The sequence below is a fragment of the Salvelinus namaycush genome, chromosome 32 (assembly GCF_016432855.1).
Source record: "Salvelinus namaycush isolate Seneca chromosome 32, SaNama_1.0, whole genome shotgun sequence".
NCBI classification, from domain to species: Eukaryota; Metazoa; Chordata; class Actinopteri; order Salmoniformes; family Salmonidae; genus Salvelinus; species Salvelinus namaycush.
Window position 1 is genome coordinate 36668572 of NC_052338.1, and position 16058 is coordinate 36684629.

The window sequence follows — 16058 nt, forward strand, 5'->3', positions numbered from 1 at the left end:
GATCTGCTTTCATATTGTTGAGTAATGGAGTAAAGTTATCTGATATAATTGTTGTTTTTTGTCACTTATTAAGCATCCTATGTAGTTCATATTTTTTGTGGTCTACTGAAAGGATTGCTGTTTTACTATATCCTGAGATTTGAGTATTCTGAAAATATTTTTAGCAAGGGGGGCATTGAGTTTTCGATATTTGTCAGGTATTTCAGGAGATCATCTGCAAATAAGTTTATTTTATTTTCATGTTTATCAATACTGATACCCGTTACGTTCGTGTCCTGTGTAATTCTTTCTGCAAGCGGTTCAATTGCCAGTGCAAACAGGAAACAGGAAGGGGGAGAGAGGACATCCCTGTCTTGTCCCTCTTTTCTAAAGCAATTCCACCAGATAATATATTATTTGTGTATATTTTTGCTTTAGGACATTTATTCAATATGTTTTATTAAATGTATTATTTCAGCTGGAAAGTTGAAAGCTTCCAAAGTGTTGAATACAGAAGGCTATTCAAGACGATCAAAAACCTTTTTGGCTAGATCTTGTTTTTTTGCATATTGTATTCAACTGAAACATTTGTTTGATATGTAACAAGTCTGGTAAGACGTTTGCCATTCTATTGCTTATAAGCTTTGTTATAATTTTGTCACAATTTATTGAACTTATGTCTATAATCAGCAGGGGACTCTCCAGATTTTCCTGGTTTCAATTTAACTGAAATAACTGTTTGATACATGGAACTAGGAAGTACTGAATTGTGTGACAGTGTGTGGTCATTTGTGTAAATAGGGGGACTACTTTGTCCCAAAATGTTGAATATATTTCTTTGGGAAAGCCATCCATTCCTGGTGATTTCCTCCATGCAAATGTTTTAACACTATCTAATATTTCTTCTTCACGGTTTGAAGCTTTTCTTTGTCTGCTGATATTTGCTTCGGAGTTGTTGAGTCTAAGAAAGCTAACGGATCCGTTAAACTGTTTAATTCTAATACATTTTCATAGAAGCTTTTCAAATGTTAATTAATCGCATTGTTTCTAATTACCACTTTGGTTTACCATGTGTTCATTTTGTGAGAGCTGCGAGATATTTACCAGGTTTATTTTCCATTAAGTAGTATACTTTTATTTGAGTTGAACCTGTAGTTGTTGGCTCTCTTCAAAAGTTAAAGATTGTATTCCTGCTTAAGTTCAAAAATTGTATTTACTTCTTTACCTTGTAAAGATTTATGGGCTTTTTGTAAGATATTGATTTTCTTTCATTTAAATTTCTAAATCAGATTTAACTTTTGCCGACTATGAAATTATCATTCCCCTAATGTACACCTTAAAGGCATCCCAAATTGTATCAGGGGTCGGCTTTTCTCTGTCTGTCCTGTCTACATTTATTTACCTATTTATACAATTTTGGGTCCAGAAGATTATTTTCTCTTGGTGTAATTAAGCACGATGCCGGAGAATGATTTGATATCAATATATCATAATTTTTTTTTATCCAGTAAATTGTTGAGTGAATTTTTGGAGAGAGAAAAATGTAGTCAATTCTTGAATAGCTTTTTTTACTTTGAGGGAAAAAAGGAGTCGTCTTTTGGTGTTGGGAACATCTCCATGTGTCCTATTAATTATTTGTAGAGATGACATTTTTTGCCTCTTTGGAGGAGCAATAAAAAAAAAAGCACATTTATGCTTTTTTTATTGCTACGTCTGTTAATCTTGTCGAATGTATGATTTAGGTCACCTGCTAAAATAATACTTCCTGTGTGGATGTGATCTAGATTTGCCCCTGATGGGATATACAATGAAATCAATGTGTATTTTTCACCATGTAAAGTACAATTCAACATAAGAAAATTGCCTTCTTGGTTTATGTGCTGGGATATAAGGGAACATTTAGTATTTTTATTTATCAGGATGCCTACTGTACACCTCTGCTGTTACTAGAGGTCGACCGATTATGATTTTTCAACGCCGATACCGATTATTGGAGGACCAAAAAAAGCCGATACCGATTAATCTGCCTATTTATATATTTGTAATAATGACAATTACAACAATACTGAATGAACACTTTTATTTTAACTTAATATAATACATCAATAAAATCTATTTAGTCTCAAATAAATAATGAAACATGTTCAATTTGGTTTAAATACTGCAAAAACAAAGTGTTGGTGAAGAAAGTAAAAGTTTAATATTTGCCATGTTAAAAAGCTAACGTTTAAGTTCCTTGCTCAGAACATGAGAAAGCTGGTGGTTCCTTTTAACATGAGTCTTCAATATTCCCAAGTAAGAAGTTTTAGGTTGTAGTTATTATAGGACTATTTCTCTCTCACCATTTGTATTTCATATATCTTTGACTATTGGATGTTCTTATAGGCACTATAGTATTGCCAGCCTAATCTCGGGAGTTCATAGGCTTGAAGTCATAAACAGCGCAATGCTTGAAGCACAGCGAAGAGCTGCTGGCAAATGCAGGAAAGTGCTGTTTGAATGAATGCTTACGAGCCTGCTGCTGCCTACCACCGCCCAGTCAGACTGCTCTATCAAATATCAAATCATAGACTTAATTTTAATATAATAACACACAGAAATACGAGCCTTAGGTCATTAATATGGTCAAATCCGGAAACTATAATTTCGAAAACAAAACATTTATTATTTCAGTGAAATACGGAACCGTTCCTTATTTTATCTAATGGGTGGTATCCATAAGTCTAAATATTCCTGTTACATTGGACAACCTTCAATGTTATGTCATAAATATGTACAATTCTGGCAAATTAATTACGGTCTTTGTTAGGAAGAAATGGTCTTCACACAGTTCGCAATGAGCCAGGTGGTACAGAACTGCTGCATATACCCTGACTCTGCTTGCACAGAACGCAAGAGAAGTGACACAATTTCCCTAGCTAAAAGAAATTCATGTTAGCAGGCAATATTAACTAAATATGCAGGTTTAAAAATATATACTTGTGTATTGATTTTCAGAAAGGCATTGATGTTTATGGTTAGGTACATTGGTGCAACGACAGTGCTTTTTTCACGAATGCGCTCGTTAAATCATCCCCCGTTTGGCGAAGTAGGCTGTGATTTCATTATATGCAACTTAGGACAAGCTAGATAACTACACATGGTTGATGATATTACTAGTTTAACTAGTGATTATGTTAAGATTGATTGTTTTTTATAAGATAAGTTTCATGCTAGCTAGCAACTTACCTTGGCTCCTTGCTGTACATGCGTAACAGGTGGTCAGCCTGCCACGCAGTCTCCTCGTGGAGTGCAATGTAATCGGCCATAATCGGTGTCCAAAAATGGCAATTACCGATTGTTATGAAAACTTGAAATCGGCCCTAATTAATCGTCCATTCCGATTTAATCGGTCGACCTCCAGCTGTTACTACAGTAGGTAGCAGCAGAGGCCTCTCCAGCCCAGCTCATCTTTTTTTAAACCATTAGCGGCAGGGCTCTAGAATGACTGACTTTTTCCAGTGTCAAGTAAGACATGAAATAAGTTAGCTATTTCAACTAACACGTTCAGGCATGTGCCTGCCTGTTTTTGTGCATATTGCTGGCCAAGGCTATATGCTACACAATTCACCACCTGAGGAAGTGGGAACTCAAGTGTTTTGAGGTCCCACTTCCTCAGGTGGTGAATTGTGTAGCATATAGCTGTTGCTAAATAGCCATACAATTGATCTAACAGTACATTTTAATGTCCTACAAATAAACAAATGCCTACACTTCATACCGCCGGTGCTTCATCTAAATTACATACTCAGTAAAGTGGTGTTATTTCCTTAACATTGAGAGTTGAGAAATACTTTCTATACTCTCATAAAGCTGACACTCTCCTCTTAACAGTAAATGCATCCCTCCCTTCACTCCGTGTGCAAAGAGGGAGTGAGAGCCTACAGTGAGACAGGGCAGATACTTTCGATGCAAGTAGCAGGTTTAGGGCAAATAATGGTTTTAGAACCATTTAGAATCATCGAAATTACGGACGTCAGTAAAATTGCTTTGGTTAGAGGAAGGACATGTCAGTCTCGGTAACTTTCAGTTTATCGTCCAAGCTTTAATCTCGATCTATTATCCCCTCCCTTCCTCCCCAGGGACCGCATACAGTGTACCACTATCTCCAGGGTTAGGGTCAATGCAGTGGACTACTATCTAGGGTTAGGGTCAGTGCAGTGGACTACTATCTCCAGGGTTAGGGTCAGTGCAGTGTACTACTATCTCCAGGGTTAGGGTCAGTGCAGTGGACTACTATCTAGGGTTAGGGTCAATGCAGTGGACTACTATCTCCAGGGTTAGGGTCAATGCAGTGTACTACTATCTCCAGGGTTAGGGTCAGTGCAGTGGACTACTATCTCCAGGGTTAGGGTCAGTGCAGTGTACTACTATCTCCAGGGTTAGGGTCAATGCAGTGTACTACTATCTCCAGGGTTAGGGTCAATGCAGTGTACTACTATCTCCAGGGTTAGGGTCAATGCAGTGTACTACTATCTCCAGGGTTAGGGTCAGTGCAGTGGACTACTATCTAGGGTTAGGGTCAATGCAGTGGACTACTATCTCCAGGGTTAGGGTCAGTGCAGTGGACTACTATCTCCAGGGTTAGGGTCAGTGCAGTGGACTACTATCTCCAGGGTTAGGGTCAATGCAGTGTACCACTATCTCCAGGGTTAGGGTCAGTGCAGTGGACTACTATCTCCAGGGTTAGGGTCAGTGCAGTGGACTACTATCTCCAGGGTTAGGGTCAATGCAGTGTACTACCATCTCCAGGGTTAGGGTCAATGCAGTGTACCACTATCTCCAGGGTTAGGGTCAGTGCAGTGGACTACTATCTCCAGGGTTAGGGTCAGTGCAGTGGACTACTATCTCCAGGGTTAGGGTCAGTGCAGTATACTACTATCTCCAGGGTTAGGGTCAGTGCAGTGTACCACTATCTCCAGGGTTAGGGTCAGTGCAGTGTACCACTATCTCCAGGGTTAGGGTCAATGCAGTGGACTACTATCTCCAGGGTTAGGGTCAGTGCAGTGTACTACTATCTCCAGGGTTAGGGTCAGTGCAGTGGACTACTATCTCCAGGGTTAGGGTCAGTGCAGTGGACTACTATCTCCAGGGTTAGGGTCAGTGCAGTGTACTACTATCTCCAGGGTTAGGGTCAGTGCAGTGTACCACTATCTCCAGGGTTAGGGTCAGTGCAGTGTACCACTATCTCCAGGGTTAGGGTCAGTGCAGTGTACCACTATCTCCAGGGTTAGGGTCAATGCAGTGGACTACTATCTCCAGGGTTAGGGTCAATGCAGTGGACTACTATCTCCAGGGTTAGGGTCAATGCAGTGTACCACTGTCTATTATTTTCAAGGATGAGAATTGGTATTTCAGTTTGCTTCCTGAATTGGTATTTCAGTTTGCTTCCTGAATTGGTATTTCAGTTTGCTTCCTGAATTGGTATTTCAGTTTGCTTCCTGAATTGGTATTTCAGTTTGCTTCCTGAATTGGTGTTTCAGTTTGCTTCCTGAATTGGTGTTTCAGTTTGCTTCCTGAATTGGTGTTTCAGTTTGCTTCCTGAATTGGTGTTTCAGTTTGCTTCCTGAATTGGTATTTCAGTTTGCTTCCTGACTTGGTATTTCAGTTTGCTTCCTGAATTGAAATGGAATTGAGTGCATTCCTGCTCCTGTCCATTTGTACAGTAGGTCCCAAGTGGCACCCTATTCCATTTATGGTGCAGTTTAGACCGGGGCCCACGGGGCTTTGGCCAAAAGTAATGTACTAGGGAATAGGGTGCCATTTGGGACACAAGCAATGTCTTTTGTCCTCTGCTGTGTCTTCCAGACGGGGGAGAAGAGAGAGATCTATCACTTTCACTACACCACCTGGCCTGACTTTGGTGTCCCAGAATCGCCGGCGTCCTTCCTCAACTTCCTGTTCAAGGTGCGGGAGTCTGGCTCGTTGGGGGCGGACCACGGACCGGCGGTAGTGCACTGCAGCGCTGGAATTGGCCGCTCAGGGACCCTCTCATTGGTTGACACCTGTCTGGTCCTGGTAAGCCCTGCCCCCTCACACTTATAGTTGACACTATAAACCAGTGATGTCAAACTCGTTTCCCTCGTGGGCCGCATTCGGTCTTCACCAAGGTCCGGGTGTTCGGAAAGTATTCAGACCCCTTCCCTTTTTCCACATTTTGTTACGTTACAGCCTTATTCTAAAAAGGATTACATTTTTTTTTAATTGCATCAATCTACACACAATACCCCATAATGACAAAGTGAAAACAACTTTTCAGAAATATTTACACATTTATTAAAAATAAACTGAAATACATTGTTTACATAAGTATTCAGACCATTTGCTATGAAACTCGAAATTGAGCTCCGGTGCATCCTGTGTCCATTGATCATCATTGAGATGTTTCTACAACTTGATTGGAGTCCACCTGTGGTAAATTCAATTGATTGGACATGATTTGGAAAAGCACACTGTCTATATAGTGTGCAGAGTTGACAGAACTTGTCAGAGCAAAAACCAAGCCATGAAGGAATTGTCCGTAGAGCTCCGAGACAGGATTTTGTCAGGGCACAGGGGAAGATTACCAAAACATTTCTGCAGCATTGAAGGTCCCCAAGAACACAGTGGCCTCCATCGTTCTTAAATGGAAGAAGTTTGGAACCACCAAGACTCTTCCTAGAGCTGGCCGCCCGGCCAAACTGAGCAATCGGGGGACAAGGGCCTTGGTCAGGGAGGTGAACAAGAACCTGATGATCACTCTGATAGAGCTCTAGAGTTCCTCTTTGGAGATGGGAGAACCTTCCAGATCGACAACCATCTCTGCAGCACTCCACCAATCAGGCCTTTATGGTAGAGTGGCCAGACGGAAGCCACTCCTCAGTAAAAGGCACATGACAGCCCGCTGGGAGTTTGCCAAAAGACACCTAAAGGACTCTCAGACCATGAGAAACAAGATTCTCTGGTCTTATGACACCAATATTGAACTCTTTGGCCTGAATGCCAAGCATCATGTCTGGAGGAAACCTGGCACCATCTTTACGGTGAAGCGTGGTGGCAGCATCATGCTGTAGGGATGTTTTTCAGCGGCAGGGACTGGGAGACTAGTCGGGATCGAAGCAAAGATGAACAGAGCAAAGTACAGAGATCCTTGATGAAAACCTGCTCCAGAGCGCTCAGGACCTCAGACTGTGACGAATGTTCACCTTCCAACAGGACAACAACCCTAAGCACACAGCCAAGACAACGGTTTCGGGACAAGTCTCTGAATGTTCTTGAGTGGCCCAGCCAGAGCCCGGATGTGAACCCGATCGAACATCTCTGGAGAGACTTGAAAATAGCTGTGCAGCAACGCTCCCCATCCAACCTGACAGAGCTTGAGAGGATCTGCAGAGAACAATGGGAGAAACTCCCCAAATACAGGTGTGCCAAGCTTGTAGCGTCATACCCAAGAAGACTTGAGGCTATAATCGCTGCCAAAGGTGCTTCAACAAAGTACTGAGTTAAGGGTCTGAATACTTATGTGAATGTGATATTTCATTTATTTCAAAAATGTCTAAAAACCTGTGTTTGCTTAGTCATTATGGGGGATTGTGTTTAGATTTGTTTTTTTCCCTAATCAATTTAATACATTTTAGAATAAGGCTGTAACATAACAAAATGTGGAAGAAGTCAAGGGGTCTGAATACTTTCGCCATTAAAATAAAAAATAAAAAGCTGGGGAGAGTGAAGAGACTACATGTTGGATCATTAGCTAGCTGGGGAGAGTGAAGAGACTACATGTAGGTCTGTTAGCTAGCTGGGGAGAGTGAAGAGACTACATGTAGGATCATTAGCTAGCTGGGGAGAGTGAAGAGACTACATGTAGGTCTGTTAGCTAGCTGGGGAGAGTGAAGAGACTACATGTAGGTCTGTTAGCTAGCTGGGGAGAGTGAAGAGACTACATGTAGGTCTGTTAGCTAGCTGGGGAGAGTGAAGAGACTACATGTAGGTCTGTTAGCTAGCTGGGGAGAGTGAAGAGACTACATGTAGGTCTGTTAGCTAGCTGGGGAGAGTGAAGAGACTACATGTAGGCTCATTGGCTAGCTGAGGAGAGTGAAGAGACTACATGTAGGTCTGTTAGCTAGCTGGGGAGAGTGAAGAGACTACATGTAGGTCTGTTAGCTAGCTGAGGAGAGTGAAGAGACTACATGTAGGTCTGTTAGCTAGCTGGGGAGAGTGAAGAGACTACATGTAGGATCATTAGCTAGCTGGGGAGAGTGAAGAGACTACATGTAGGATCATTAGCTAGCTGGGGAGAGTGAAGAGACTACATGTAGGTCTGTTAGCTAGCTGGGGAGAGTGAAGAGACTACATGTAGGTCTGTTAGCTAGCTGGGGAGAGTGAAGAGACTACATGTAGGTCTGTTAGCTAGCTGGGGAGAGTGAAGAGACTACATGTAGGTCTGTTAGCTAGCTGGGGAGAGTGAAGAGACTACATGTAGGTCTGTTAGCTAGCTGGGGAGAGTGAAGAGACTACATGTAGGTCTGTTAGCTAGCTGGGGAGAGTGAAGAGACTACATGTAGGTCTGTTAGCTAGCTGGGGAGAGTGAAGAGACTACATGTAGGTCTGTTAGCTAGCTGGGGAGAGTGAAGAGACTACATGTAGGTCTGTTAGCTAGCTGGGGAGAGTGAAGAGACTACATGTAGGTCTGTTAGCTAGCTGGGGAGAGTGAAGAGACTACATGTAGGTCTGTTAGCTAGCTGGGGAGAGTGAAGAGACTACATGTAGGTCTGTTAGCTAGCTGGGGAGAGTGAAGAGACTACATGTAGGATCATTAGCTAGCTGGGGAGAGTGAAGAGACTACATGTAGGATCATTAGCTAGCTGGGGAGAGTGAAGAGACTACATGTAGGTCTGTTAGCTAGCTGGGGAGAGTGAAGAGACTACATGTAGGTCTGTTAGCTAGCTGGGGAGAGTGAAGAGACTACATGTAGGTCTGTTAGCTAGCTGGGGAGAGTGAAGAGACTACATGTAGGTCTGTTAGCTAGCTGGGGAGAGTGAAGAGACTACATGTAGGTCTGTTAGCTAGCTGGGGAGAGTGAAGAGACTACATGTAGGTCTGTTAGCTAGCTGGGGAGAGTGAAGAGACTACATGTAGGATCATTAGCTAGCTGGGGAGAGTGAAGAGACTACATGTAGGATCATTAGCTAGCTGGGGAGAGTGAAGAGACTACATGTAGGATCATTAGCTAGCTGGGGAGAGTGAAGAGACTACATGTAGGTCTGTTAGCTAGCTGGGGAGAGTGAAGAGACTACATGTAGGATCATTAGCTAGCTGGGGGAGAGTGAAGAGACTACATGTAAGTCTGTTAGCTAGCTGGAGAGAGTGAAGAGACTACATGTAGGTCTGTTAGCTAGCTGGGGAGAGTGAAGAGACTACATGTAGGTCTGTTAGCTAGCTGGGGAGAGTGAAGAGACTACATGTAGGTCTGTTAGCTAGCTGGGGAGAGTGAAGAGACTACATGTAGGTCTGTTAGCTAGCTGGGGAGAGTGAAGAGACTACATGTAGGTCTGTTAGCTAGCTGGGGAGAGTGAAGAGACTACATGTAGGTCTGTTAGCTAGCTGGGGAGAGTGAAGAGACTACATGTAGGTCTGTTAGCTAGCTGGGGAGAGTGAAGAGACTACATGTAGGTCTGTTAGCTAGCTGGGGAGAGTGAAGAGACTACATGTAGGTCTGTTAGGTAGCTGGGGAGAGTGAAGAGACTACATGTAGGTCTGTTAGCTAGCTGGGGAGTGAAGATACTACATGTAGGTCTGTTAGCTAGCTGGAGAGAGTGAAGAGACTACATGTAGGATCATTAGCTAGCTGGGGAGAGTGAAGAGACTACATGTAGGTCTGTTAGCTAGCTGGGGAGAGTGAAGAGACTACATGTAGGTCTGTTAGCTAGCTGGGGAGAGTGAAGAGACTACATGTAGGTCTGTTAGCTAGCTGGGGAGAGTGAAGAGACTACATGTAGGATCATTAGCTAGCTGGGGAGAGTGAAGAGACTACATGTAGGATCATTAGCTAGCTGGGGAGAGTGAAGAGACTACATGTAGGCTCATTAGCTAGCTGGGGAGAGTGAAGAGACTACATGTAGGTCTGTTAGCTAGCTGGAGAGAGTGAAGAGACTACATGTAGGTCTGTTAGCTAGCTGGGGAGAGTGAAGAGACTACATGTAGGTCTGTTAGCTAGCTGGGGAGAGTGAAGAGACTACATGTAGGTCTGTTAGCTAGCTGGGGAGAGTGAAGAGACTACATGTAGGTCTGTTAGCTAGCTGGGGAGAGTGAAGAGACTACATGTAGGTCTGTTAGCTAGCTGGGGAGAGTGAAGAGACTACATGTAGGTCTGTTAGCTAGCTGGGGAGAGTGAAGAGACTACATGTAGGTCTGTTAGCTAGCTGGGGAGTGAAGATACTACATGTAGGTCTGTTAGCTAGCTGGGGAGAGTGAAGAGACTACATGTAGGTCTGTTAGCTAGCTGGGGAGAGTGAAGAGACTACATGTAGGTCTGTTAGCTAGCTGGGGAGAGTGAAGAGACTACATGTAGGATCATTAGCTAGCTGGGGAGAGTGAAGAGACTACATGTAGGATCATTAGCTAGCTGGGGAGAGTGAAGAGACTACATGTAGGATCATTAGCTAGCTGGGGAGAGTGAAGAGACTACATGTAGGTCTGTTAGCTAGCTGGGGAGAGTGAAGAGACTACATGTAGGTATGTTAGCTAGCTGGGGAGAGTGAAGAGACTACATGTAGGATCATTAGCTAGCTGGGGAGAGTGAAGAGACTACATGTAGGATCATTAGCTAGCTGGGGAGAGTGAAGAGACTACATGTAGGATCATTAGCTAGCTGGGGAGAGTGAAGAGACTACATGTAGGTCTGTTAGCTAGCTGGGGAGAGTGAAGAGACTACATGTAGGTCTGTTAGCTAGCTGGGGAGAGTGAAGAGACTACATGTAGGTCTGTTAGCTAGCTGGAGAGTGAAGAGACTACATGTAGGTCTGTTAGCTAGCTGGGGAGAGTGAAGAGACTACATGTAGGTCTGTTAGCTAGCTGGGGAGAGTGAAGAGACTACATGTAGGATCATTAGCTAGCTGGGGAGAGTGAAGAGACTACATGTAGGATCATTAGCTAGCTGGGGAGAGTGAAGAGACTACATGTAGGTCTGTTAGCTAGCTGGAGAGTGAAGAGACTACATGTAGGTCTGTTAGCTAGCTGGGGAGAGTGAAGAGACTACATGTAGGTCTGTTAGCTAGCTGGGGAGAGTGAAGAGACTACATGTAGGATCATTAGCTAGCTGGGGAGAGTGAAGAGACTACATGTAGGTCTGTTAGCTAGCTGGGGAGAGTGAAGAGACTACATGTAGGATCATTAGCTAGCTGGGGAGAGTGAAGAGACTACATGTAGGCTCATTAGCTAGCTGGGGAGAGTGAAGAGACTACATGTAGGTCTGTTAGCTAGCTGGGGAGAGTGAAGAGACTACATGTAGGTCTGTTAGCTAGCTGGGGAGAGTGAAGAGACTACATGTAGGTCTGTTAGCTAGCTGGGGAGAGTGAAGAGACTACATGTAGGATCATTAGCTAGCTGGGGAGAGTGAAGAGACTACATGTAGGTCTGTTAGCTAGCTGGGGAGAGTGAAGAGACTACATGTAGGTCTGTTAGCTAGCTGGGGAGAGTGAAGAGACTACATGTAGGTCTGTTAGCTAGCTGGGGAGAGTGAAGAGACTACATGTAGGTCTGTTAGCTAGCTGGGGAGAGTAAAGAGACTACATGTAGGTCTGTTAGCTAGCTGGGGAGAGTGAAGAGACTACATGTAGGATCATTAGCTAGCTGGGGAGAGTGAAGAGACTACATGTAGGATCATTAGCTAGCTGGGGAGAGTGAAGAGACTACATGTAGGCTCATTAGCTAGCTGGGGAGAGTGAAGAGACTACATGTAGGATCATTAGCTAGCTGGGGAGAGTGAAGAGACTACATGTAGGATCATTAGCTAGCTGGGGAGAGTGAAGAGACTACATGTAGGCTCATTAGCTAGCTGGGGAGAGTGAAGAGACTACATGTAGGTCTGTTAGCTAGCTGGGGAGAGTGAAGAGACTACATGTAGGTCTGTTAGCTAGCTGGGGAGAGTGAAGAGACTACATGTAGGATCATTAGCTAGCTGGGGAGAGTGAAGAGACTACATGTAGGATCATTAGCTAGCTGGGGAGAGTGAAGAGACTACATGTAGGATCATTAGCTAGCTGGGGAGAGTGAAGAGACTACATGTAGGATCATTAGCTAGCTGGGGAGAGTGAAGAGACTACATGTAGGTCTGTTAGCTAGCTGGGGAGAGTGAAGAGACTACATGTAGGTCTGTTAGCTAGCTGGGGAGAGTGAAGAGACTACATGTAGGTCTGTTAGCTAGCTGGGGAGAGTGAAGAGACTACATGTAGGTCTGTTAGCTAGCTGGGGAGAGTGAAGAGACTACATGTAGGTCTGTTAGCTAGCTGGGGAGAGTGAAGAGACTACATGTAGGATCATTAGCTAGCTGGGGAGAGTGAAGAGACTACATGTAGGATCATTAGCTAGCTGGGGAGAGTGAAGAGACTACATGTAGGATCATTAGCTAGCTGGGGAGAGTGAAGAGACTACATGTAGGTCTGTTAGCTAGCTGGGGAGAGTGAAGAGACTACATGTAGGATCATTAGCTAGCTGGGGAGAGTGAAGAGACTACATGTAGGTCTGTTAGCTAGCTGGAGAGAGTGAAGAGACTACATGTAGGTCTGTTAGCTAGCTGGGGAGAGTGAAGAGACTACATGTAGGTCTGTTAGCTAGCTGGGGAGAGTGAAGAGACTACATGTAGGTCTGTTAGCTAGCTGGGGAGAGTGAAGAGACTACATGTAGGTCTGTTAGCTAGCTGGGGAGAGTGAAGAGACTACATGTAGGTCTGTTAGCTAGCTGGGGAGAGTGAAGAGACTACATGTAGGTCTGTTAGCTAGCTGGGGAGAGTGAAGAGACTACATGTAGGTCTGTTAGCTAGCTGGGGAGTGAAGATACTACATGTAGGTCTGTTAGCTAGCTAGAGAGAGTGAAGAGACTACATGTAGGATCATTAGCTAGCTGGGGAGAGTGAAGAGACTACGTGTAGGTCTGTTAGCTAGCTGGGGAGAGTGAAGAGACTACATGTAGGTCTGTTAGCTAGCTGGGGAGAGTGAAGAGACTACATGTAGGTCTGTTAGCTAGCTGGGGAGAGTGAAGAGACTACATGTAGGTCTGTTAGCTAGCTGGGGAGAGTGAAGAGACTACATGTAGGTCTGTTAGCTAGCTGGGGAGAGTGAAGAGACTACATGTAGGTCTGTTAGCTAGCTGGGGAGAGTGAAGAGACTACATGTAGGTCTGTTAGCTAGCTGGGGAGAGTGAAGAGACTACATGTAGGTCTGTTAGCTAGCTGGGGAGAGTGAAGAGACTACATGTAGGATCATTAGCTAGCTGGGGAGAGTGAAGAGACTACATGTAGGATCATTAGCTAGCTGGGGAGAGTGAAGAGACTACATGTAGGATCATTAGCTAGCTGGGGAGAGTGAAGAGACTACATGTAGGATCATTAGCTAGCTGGGGAGAGTGAAGAGACTACATGTAGGATCATTAGCTAGCTGGGGAGAGTGAAGAGACTACATGTAGGTCTGTTAGCTAGCTGGGGAGAGTGAAGAGACTACATGTAGGTCTGTTAGCTAGCTGGGGAGAGTGAAGAGACTACATGTAGGTCTGTTAGCTAGCTGGGGAGAGTGAAGAGACTACATGTAGGATCATTAGCTAGCTGGGGAGAGTGAAGAGACTACATGTAGGATCATTAGCTAGCTGGGGAGAGTGAAGAGACTACATGTAGGATCATTAGCTAGCTGGGGAGAGTGAAGAGACTACATGTAGGATCATTAGCTAGCTGGGGAGAGTGAAGAGACTACATGTAGGCTCATTAGCTAGCTGGGGAGAGTGAAGAGACTACATGTAGGCTCATTAGCTAGCTGGGGAGAGTGAAGAGACTACATGTAGGTCTGTTAGCTAGCTGGGGAGAGTGAAGAGACTACATGTAGGTCTGTTAGCTAGCTGGGGAGAGTGAAGAGACTACATGTAGGTCTGTTAGCTAGCTGGGGAGTGAAGAGACTACATGTAGGTCTGTTAGCTAGCTGGGGAGAGTGAAGAGACTACATGTAGGTCTGTTAGCTAGCTGGGGAGTGAAGATACTACATGTAGGTCTGTTAGCTAGCTGGGGAGAGTGAAGAGACTACATGTAGGATCATTAGCTAGCTGGGGAGAGTGAAGAGACTACATGTAGGATCATTAGCTAGCTGGGGAGAGTGAAGAGACTACATGTAGGATCATTAGCTAGCTGGGGAGAGTGAAGAGACTACATGTAGGATCATTAGCTAGCTGGGGAGAGTGAAGAGACTACATGTAGGATCATTAGCTAGCTGGGGAGAGTGAAGAGACTACATGTAGGTCTGTTAGCTAGCTGGGGAGAGTGAAGAGACTACATGTAGGTCTGTTAGCTAGCTGGGGAGAGTGAAGAGACTACATGTAGGTCTGTTAGCTAGCTGGAGAGTGAAGAGACTACATGTAGGTCTGTTAGCTAGCTGGGGAGAGTGAAGAGACTACATGTAGGTCTGTTAGCTAGCTGGGGAGAGTGAAGAGACTACATGTAGGATCATTAGCTAGCTGGGGAGAGTGAAGAGACTACATGTAGGATCATTAGCTAGCTGGGGAGAGTGAAGAGACTACATGTAGGATCATTAGCTAGCTGGGGAGAGTGAAGAGACTACATGTAGGCTCGTTAGCTAGCTGGGGAGAGTGAAGAGACTACATGTAGGTCTGTTAGCTAGCTGGGGAGAGTGAAGAGACTACATGTAGGATCATTAGCTAGCTGGGGAGAGTGAAGAGACTACATGTAGGATCATTAGCTAGCTGGGGAGAGTGAAGAGACTACATGTAGGATCATTAGCTAGCTGGGGAGAGTGAAGAGACTACATGTAGGATCATTAGCTAGCTGGGGAGAGTGAAGAGACTACATGTAGGATCATTAGCTAGCTGGGGAGAGTGAAGAGACTACATGTAGGCTCATTAGCTAGCTGGGGAGAGTGAAGAGACTACATGTAGGATCATGTTAGCTAGCTGGGGAGAGTGAAGAGACTACATGTAGGATCATTAGCTAGCTGGGGAGAGTGAAGAGACTACATGTAGGATCATTAGCTAGCTGGGGAGAGTGAAGAGACTACATGTAGGATCATTAGCTAGCTGGGGAGAGTGAAGAGACTACATGTAGGATCATTAGCTAGCTGGGGAGAGTGAAGAGACTACATGTAGGATAGCTGGGAGAGTGAAGAGACTACATGTAGGTCTGTTAGCTAGCTGGGAGAGTGAAGAGACTACATGTAGGTCTGTTAGCTAGCTGGGGAGAGTGAAGAGACTACATGTAGGTCTGTTAGCTAGCTGGGGAGAGTGAGAGGACTACATGTAGGTCTGTTAGCTAGCTGGGGAGAGTGAAGAGACTACATGTAGGTCTGTTAGCTAGCTGGGGAGAGTGAAGAGACTACATGAGGTCTGTTAGCTAGCTGGGGAGAGTGAAGAGACTACATGTAGGTACTGTTAGCTAGCTGGGGAGAGTGAAGAGACTACATGTAGGATCATTAGCTAGCTGGGGAGAGTGAAGAGACTATTACATGGTAGGATCATTAGCTAGCTGGGGAGAGTGAAGAGACTACATGTAGGATCATTAGCTAGCTGGGGAGAGTGAAGAGACTACATGTAGGATCTGTAGCTAGCTGGGGAGAGTGAAGAGACTACATGTAGTATGTTAGCTAGCTGGAGAGAGTGAAGAGACTACATGTAGGATCATTAGCTAGCTGGGGAGAGTGAAGAGACTACATGTAGTCTGTTAGCTAGCTGGGGAGAGTGGAATGAGACTACATGTAGGATCATAGCTAGCTGGGGGAGAGTGAAGAGACTACATGTAGGTCTGTTAGCTACTGGGGAGAGTGAAGAGACTACATGTAGGTCTGTTAGCTAGC

At 44.5% G+C, this 16058-nt stretch overlaps 1 protein-coding gene across 1 annotated transcript in view; it reads left to right on the plus strand.

The window, feature by feature from the left end:
* ptpn2b (protein tyrosine phosphatase non-receptor type 2b) overlaps window positions 1-16058 on the plus strand; it is a gene marked incomplete at its 3' end in the record, with an annotated part of 37212 nt that overhangs the window by 14229 nt on the left and 6925 nt on the right. The window contains exon 6 of the mRNA XM_038971956.1: window positions 5827-6036. Coding sequence (XP_038827884.1) covers window positions 5827-6036 — 210 coding nt within the window. The remainder of the gene's footprint in view (window positions 1-5826; window positions 6037-16058) is intronic.